Here is a 7,503-nt window from a genome sequence, read left to right as displayed (position 1 = left end):
GTGGAGTTGGTTTTGCTAACCAGGTTCAAATAACTACCTCTAAATTATATCAATCTAAACTCTTAGTTTCCATTGTAAGTAATTGACGTATGTATATGATACAGGCGGTGCCACTTTTCCTTTCGGAGGTTGCACCCACAAGAATTCGTGGGGCACTTAACTTACTCTTCCAGCTCATGTGCACCATTGGCATTCTTGTAGCAAATATGATTAATTATGGAACTGACAAGTAAGTAATTAAGCCAGCTGCCCACTTCAACCCAAATTATTATTAGCTAGCATAATATTTATTTGATTAACTAACTTATATCAGATGCATATATGCAGAATTAAGGGGAACTATGGATGGAGGATATCACTGGGTTTGGCTGGCGTTCCAGCACTCATGCTAACCTTGGGGTCTCTCATTGTGGTCGACACACCAAACAGTTTGATTGCTCGTGGTAAATTGGAAGAAGGAAAAGCAATTCTTAAAAGAATTCGGGTGTAGACAACGTAGAACCAGAGTTTTTAGAAATTGTGGAGGCAAGTCGTGTGGCTAATGAAGTAAAAAGTCCCTTCAAAAATCTCCTTAAGCGTAGGAACAGGCCTCAACTGATCATTGCAATTTTCATGCAGGTGAACCTATAGCCTATAGTTGTGCATGTTAACTAATTAATTTACGCAGTATCTGATAACTTTGATTCACACAAATATAATAGTCTGACATGTTATGCTTTTGAGTGTACTTACAGATTTTCCAGCTATTCACTGGAATTAACGCAATCATGTTCTACGCTCCCGTTTTGTTCAAAACCTTGGGATTTAAGAGTGATGCTTCCCTTTACTCATCAGTGATAACAGGAGCTGTCAACGTCCTCTCAACCATGTTATCAATCTACTTTGTGGACAGACCTGGTCGCAGAGTGCTCTTGCTAGAAGCAGGTGTCCAAATGTTCCTTTCTCAACTGGTGGTTACAATAGTGATGGGACTCAAAGTTAAGGGCAATGTTAACAACCTCGGACATGGATTGGGAATTCTTGTGCTGGTTTTTTTGTGCACTTTTCTTGCCTCCTTTGCATGGTCATGGGGACCTCTCGGGTGGCTGATTCCTAGTGAGACTTTCCCATTGGAGGCTCGCTCAGCTGGCCAGAGTGTGGCTGTCTTTTTCAACATGCTCTTCACATTTATCATAGCGCAAGCCTTCGTCTCAATGCTTTGCCACATGAAGTTTGCCATTTTCTTGTTCTTTGCAGCTTGGGTTTTGGTCATGACAATCTTCGTGATCTTCTTACTTCCAGAGACCAAGGGAGTTCCTATTGAAGAAATGACTGAACGAGTATGGAAACAACATTGGTTCTGGAAGCGATATATGGATGAGGTTGAAGATGACCCCAAGGCTATAGCGGATGCTTGAACCATCTTACAGTCTCTATATGGTGGTTGCTAACGTTGCAGCTGGTTTCTCAAATTTCTGCCTTAGGAAAATTTCTTTCAATTTTCTTTATCACAATTGTACGTACCATTACAATGTAGATTTTCATATTTCTTTGATACTAAAGATTTTCATTTTTCATATTTAGTTGGAAATTATCCTCTCTCATACTTTTTTCAAGATACTAAAGATTCTAGTAAGGATGTGTTAAATATTTATTCTGTGGCAGATTATCATTGTAGCAAGTGATATAGAGCAGCTTCCTCGAAGAGATTATCTTATTAATGCATTGAATTTGTTCATTTTTGTTGCCTTGACATACCAATATTAATCAACTCATCATCCCATAGAAGATGGGGATGTTTATAAACGGATGAATATATCAGAAACTACTCCTACCAAGAATAAACATACCATTTTGTATAACATATTTCGTTTTATTTCTGCAAAATATTCTGTCAAAGTACAGCAGGAGTACATTTTGGAAGTGCAAATAATGCATCTCAAAACATTAACGAAGCATAGCTCCGGTTGTTTGGCAACTATCTAGAAGTAAAGGAAGAATTAGTTAATCCTAAGCTTCACATTTAAGGAACTTATGAAATGTAATAAACCGTGAGGAAGAGACCGGAGGTGAGATAGTTCAAACATGGCCCTTGGGATCATCTTCAAAGTCATCCATGAATCTCTTCCAGAACCAATGTTGCTTCCAGACTCTTTCTGTCATCTCTTCGATCGGGACACCCTTGGTCTCAGGAATTAAGAACACGACAAAGATTGTCATGACAAGGACCCAAGCACAGAAGAACAAGAAAATGCCAAACTTCATATGGCAAAGCATTGAGAGGAAGGCTTGTGCTATAATAAAGGTGAAGAGCATGTTGATGCACACAGTCACACTCTGGCCGGCTGAGCGAGCCTCCAGCGGGAATGTCTCACTAGGGATCAACCACCCAAGAGGTCCCCAAGACCATGCGAAGGAAGACACAAAGCTACAAACCATAACCACTACAAGGATTGCCAAGCCTGGAGTAAGGTTGTTAGAGTGTTCCTGGACTCTGAGTCCCATGACTATTGCAACCACCAATTGAGAAAGGAACATCTGGACACCAGCTTCTAATAAGAGAACACGGCGACCAGCTTTGTCAACAAAGTAGATTGATACAACGGTTGATAGCACGTTGACAGCTCCTGTTATAACCGCGGAGTAGAGGGAAGCATCACTTTTAAAACCCAAGGTCTGAAACAAAACTGGAGCGTAAAACATGACTGCGTTGATGCCAGTGAATTGCTGGAACACTTGCATCATAACTGCAATGATCAGTTGTGGCCTGTTCCTACGCTTAAGAAGATTTTGGAAGGGATTCTTTACGTCTTTAGCCACCCGACTTGCCTCAACAATCTCTAAGAATTCTGGATCCACATTGTCAACACCACGGATCCTTTTAAGAACTGCTTTTCCTTCCTCCAACTTGCCCCGTTCGATCAAACTGTTAGGAGTGTCTACCACAATGAGAGACCCCAAGGTTAGCATACCTGCTGGAATCCCAGCCAAACCCAATGACACTCTCCATCCATATCCTCCTGTAATTCTGTGCATGTATGGTAACCCAAAATAATAATTATATTCAATTGATTGGAAAATATTACTACACTAAAATTTGTTGGTTCAGGTATTGTCTTTTGAATTAGCTAGGCAAGATTGGGCTGGCTTACTTGTTAGTTCCATAGTTGATAAGGTTTGCAAAAAGAATGCCAATGGTGATATTGAGTTGGAAGAGGATGTTAAGTGCCCCTCGAATTCTTGTGGGTGCAATCTCCGAAAGGAAAAGCGGTACCGCCTGTAGTTATGTATATTTGCTTAATAATTGTATTGTGTTCAAAACATTTGACAGGAAAAACCAGCTAGTGAAGTAGTGGCCAGTTTATTGAAAACAAAAAGAAATTATTTCGAATTTTTATTATATACCTGGTTAGCAAAACCAACTCCACAACCAAGTAAGATCCTCCCAATGATAAGCATGAGAAGGTTGATAGCCGCCGCATTAAAAACTGTTCCGACTACAAAGAAAATCCCCGCAATCAACATAGTTAACTTTCGACCAAGCAATCTGGTTGTGTACGATGCAAAGAATGTTGATATTAATGCAGCGAGGTATAATGAAGATGTGAACAACTGCAAGCCTTGATTATCGTATTTGCAATAGTTGCTCTCAAGTCCAGTCTCTTGAGTCTTCCTATACACAACCGGGAAGAATTTCTTCTGGAAATGGGGCATGGATGTAACACCCCCTGCGTTATATATCCATATATCAAATTAAACAAAATTATACATTAAATCTAATGAAGTTTTGACAAAACACATACGCTGGTAGTTAATTGTATGTGTGGATGTTATGGAAAGCTCTTGAGTCACATATGTGTACCTGAGATACCAACATCATAACCAAACATGAGGCCTCCGCTAGCAGCCATTATGCAAGAAATGATCACAAGAGGCGTTATCTTTGCTTCAAAGTCTCCGCCTCCTGATGCAGCCCCAAACCCACCACCCGCCATGGTTTCCTGCTCTTAATTAAGTACTCAAACCTTATTTTGCTGCACTTTATTTCACAGTATCGAATTTGATAAATGTGGAAATTTTTGTATGTATTGATGACCTATGGAAACTTCAGAAGAAGAGACTAGCTCGTTGAAATAAGACGTGTTCATGTGGGGTTTATATACTGAAAAACTTTGTGGCAACACCGAATGAACTACGTAGAAAGTGGATGATTTAGTCAATACCGCTACCAGGATCTTTCCCCATGGCATGATCTACGGTTGATTTTCTTTCTTGATGCTTGGTTAGGCATTCACGAGAAGTTAGTTGCACTAAAGTTGATCAAGTCTGTTAAGAGTAACGCTTGAACGACCACATTTCTTTGCGATATGTGGCAGTTAATCCGTCAACTCTTACATACATTTGTCTGAAACTGCCTATAGGAATCTCGTATGCATAGGTTTATTTGATAAAATTTCATATTTGCCACAAAAGGATTAAAGGTGACACTTGTGCACTTTTGCGGCTATTTAAATTTGACTCTCCGCATTACTCTCCTTTTTGTTCCAAAGGAAGTTAGACTTTCTAAGACCTAGGAAAAAAAATACCGTCTGCAAAATATATGGGTTTGTTTAATGACATAACAATTTCTAAGATGTCAAGACTTGTTCTAACACAAGTAGATATAATTCATACGAAATCCAAATCTTATATACCCTCCAAATTCTCAAGGATCTAATGCGATTAAAAATATTAATATGAATGCTCTCCACCTGCTATATTTTACATGTTAAAACTGCTTCTTCAAGAACTGAGCGCAGGTAAGAGCTTAAGCGATCACCTGCCAAGCAAGAAACCAATTTCTCTCCTTTCTTTTCCCCTCTTCATTCACCATAATTTCTTTCCTCCCCTCTTCCATAATGGCTTGACTTATCCTTTTTGTGGCCTAATCAATACTACCTCCTCTTGTGACACTTGTGCACTAACGTACAATATCACACGTCGTTTCTCAGCATGTTCCCTCCCTTTCTATCCATTAAGCTCACACGCGATAACTATTAGTGTTTAAATGTGTTTGGATTTGAATTTTGGTGGGATTTGATGAAATCAACAAGAAATGGATTAGCTCAGAGAGTTGGATTCGCAGAGAACAATGGAGAAGGAAAAGTGGGATAGGTTGCTCCCTTAGATTCAGTTCAACTCACCTCACACTGAAAACATGAGAAGGATATAGACGTTGCAATCCTTCCCACTTTCAGCGTGATCTTTGATCACGTGCTAGACACATGATTACTTACTTACATCAAACAAACTTGACATGTGGCACGATATACACCCTCTAAATGTTATAATCATGGCCATCCATTACAAATAAGCACAAACATAAAACTTAAGAGCATTTCTAACTTAAACCCAGAAGCTAATTCTCCAACACTTCAATTCTTCAATCTTGCAGCAACAGAGCTTATAGCTCATCACTCCCTTCTAAGCTTGTTGCCACTGTCACTCCTTGCATTTCTCTAAGCATGTAGAACCTGTCTTTTAGCAGAGTCTTGGTGAATATATCTGCCAATTGTTCCTCAAATTTGCAGTAGACCAAATTGATGATATTTGATTGCAGTGCATCCCTAATGTAGTGGTACCTTTTGCCATTGTGCTTTGACCCTTGATGGAACATAGGATTCCTTATCATTGCAATTGCAAAGGTGTTATTACAATAATAGGAGTGGTCTCAGTTTGTTCTTCTCCAACTCTTGTAAGTTGTAACACAAACATGAGCCACATTGCCTGAGTGCTTCAGCGTAACTCATGTACTCAACTTCTGCAGTTGGTAAGGTGACACGGTTTTGCTTGACAGAAGTCCAAGAAAAGATACCACTGCCAAATGAAAATGCATAGTCTGAAGTACTCTTCATATCTGATTCATCACCACTCCAGTCACTATCATAATATTCAATCAACGATGTATCTTTGCACTTCTTGTATCCAATTCCATAATCCAATGTGCCTTGAATATACGTGAGCACTCTTTTAATAGTTCCAGGATGTTTCTTGCTTGGACTATACATGTACCTTGCTACCAACCAATTGCCTATATAAAGTTTCATCAGCAGGACCACTTCCTTCATCTTTCTTCAATTTGTCGTTCACTGCCAAAAAGACTACTTACTGGCTTGCAATCTTCCAATTTAAACTTCTCAAGCAAAGCAAGTGCATACTTCTTCTTTAACAATCACAAATCAGTCATTTCATATATTCTCATCATGTCTAATTTGAATTCATTCAACAATTTTGAGTTATATCAGTGTACACTATATGATCGACATATATTGACATAATAATAGATTTAGATTCACCTTTATGTACAATGTAGCTTCACTAGGACTCCTTGTAAAACCACACTTGTGAAAATGAGTATCAATCTCTTCATACCAATCCCTTGGTGTTTGTTTAACTTCATATAGGGCTTTCTTGAATCTGTATACCTTGACTTCAGCTTCAGCAATCTCAAAATACTCAAGTTGATCAACATATACCTCCTCTTGTACACCAATTTAACCCCACCAATAGATTTATATGTTGGCCTATCAACCAACGACCATGGGTTATTCTTCTCTATCAACTCAATTTCTGCATTCATTGCTTTCTTCCAAGCATTATCAGTTACTGCTTCCTCATACTTCCGAGGTTTAATAATGCTAACATTGCATCTAGCATAAATATCACTGAGTGATTTCAGTTTCATAGAAGTGCTACTTAGGCTACTTGTCTCCCCAAATTCAGTTTGAGAATCAACAAACATTTATGACTGGACGTTACTCCCTTCTAACTGAAATGCCTCATCATCAGTCTCTTGGATCATTTCAATCACCTTGTTCTTCTTATTCAAATTCAAATTCACAAGGAATGTCATGGAATTATCATTTTTAGATTTCCTGTCCCAAATGCCATTTGCCAATTGAAACTGTGAACTTGGTGAATGTTTTGGGTGATGAGTCACTTCCCGTTAGAAACGATCCATGCGTTTATTTTCTGACTCATTTCTGCTGGACTGCTGGCCTCATCCCATAGTGCGTGCTACTTTGCCAAAGCATACGAAGCTGTCAGGGTCAGTTCCTCACCCATGATAAATTCTTCGAATAAATGATGCTTGGTGGGAAGCCCATTTCTGAACGTTGTCGTTACTATATCATCATTGCAGCCAACAATCTTACCATTCTATACCTTGAACCTTTTGACATAGTTGCAGATTGACTCCTTCAGGTTTTTCATGATGCTGAAGAGGTGGTCGGAAGTCTTTTTAATTGAGTGATAGAATGAATATTCCTTAGTGAAAACTAAGGAAAGTTTGTTAAAGCTTTGGATCGAACGTGAAGGTAGGGGTGTGGAACCAGTCTTGCGCTCACCTTGTAAAGTGGTGGTGAAAATCTTGCACATCAGGGCATCATTGCTCTAGTAAACGATCATCACGATGCGGTAATGCCTAAAGTGCATTTCCAGGTTTCGTCTTTCTTGTACAGAGTGAAATGAGGCATGGTAAAACCT

At 39.1% G+C, this 7,503-nt stretch overlaps 2 protein-coding genes across 2 annotated transcripts; one reads left to right on the top strand and one right to left on the bottom strand.

Moving 5' to 3' along the window:
- Nucleotides 1–313: 313 nt before the first annotated feature.
- LOC103443327 (sugar transport protein MST4-like) lies at nt 314–1,506 on the top strand. Its single transcript, XM_070815976.1, has 2 exons — nt 314–484; nt 735–1,506. The coding sequence occupies exons 1-2, from the start codon at nt 314–316 to the stop codon at nt 1,395–1,397; spliced, it is 834 nt and encodes a 277-aa protein (XP_070672077.1). The 3' UTR covers nt 1,398–1,506.
- A 325-nt stretch (nt 1,507–1,831) lies between these two features.
- On the bottom strand, nt 1,832–4,104 carry LOC103443261 (sugar transport protein 13-like). The gene is made up of 4 exons (XM_008382078.3): nt 3,842–4,104; nt 3,385–3,707; nt 3,132–3,256; nt 1,832–3,007 (listed from the first exon to the last, which is right to left on the bottom strand). Exons 1-4 carry the CDS (start codon nt 3,972–3,974, stop codon nt 2,059–2,061), a joined length of 1,530 nt encoding a protein of 509 aa, XP_008380300.3. The 5' UTR covers nt 3,975–4,104; the 3' UTR covers nt 1,832–2,058.
- Between the last annotated feature and the right edge of the window lie 3,399 nt (nt 4,105–7,503).

The sequence above is a fragment of the Malus domestica genome, chromosome 16 (assembly GCF_042453785.1).
Source record: "Malus domestica chromosome 16, GDT2T_hap1".
Lineage (NCBI taxonomy): Eukaryota > Viridiplantae > Streptophyta > Magnoliopsida > Rosales > Rosaceae > Malus > Malus domestica.
The sequence above is the reverse complement of the archived record's forward strand: the minus strand, read 5'-3'. Positions and strand labels throughout refer to the sequence as shown.

Coding starts and splice junctions, on each gene's coding strand:
- LOC103443261 (XM_008382078.3), bottom strand. CDS start 3,974: ATGGCGGGTGGTGGGTTTGGGGCTGCATCAGGAGGCGGAGACTTTGAA. Junction 3,708..3,841: donor TTATGATGTTGGTATCTCAG/GTACACATATGT, acceptor TATATAACGCAG/GGGGTGTTACATCCATGCCC. Junction 3,257..3,384: donor GAGTTGGTTTTGCTAACCAG/GTATATAATAAA, acceptor ACATAACTACAG/GCGGTACCGCTTTTCCTTTC.
- LOC103443327 (XM_070815976.1), top strand. CDS start 314: ATGCATATATGCAGAATTAAGGGGAACTATGGATGGAGGATATCACTG. Junction 485..734: donor CAATTCTTAAAAGAATTCGG/GTGTAGACAACG, acceptor GTGTACTTACAG/ATTTTCCAGCTATTCACTGG.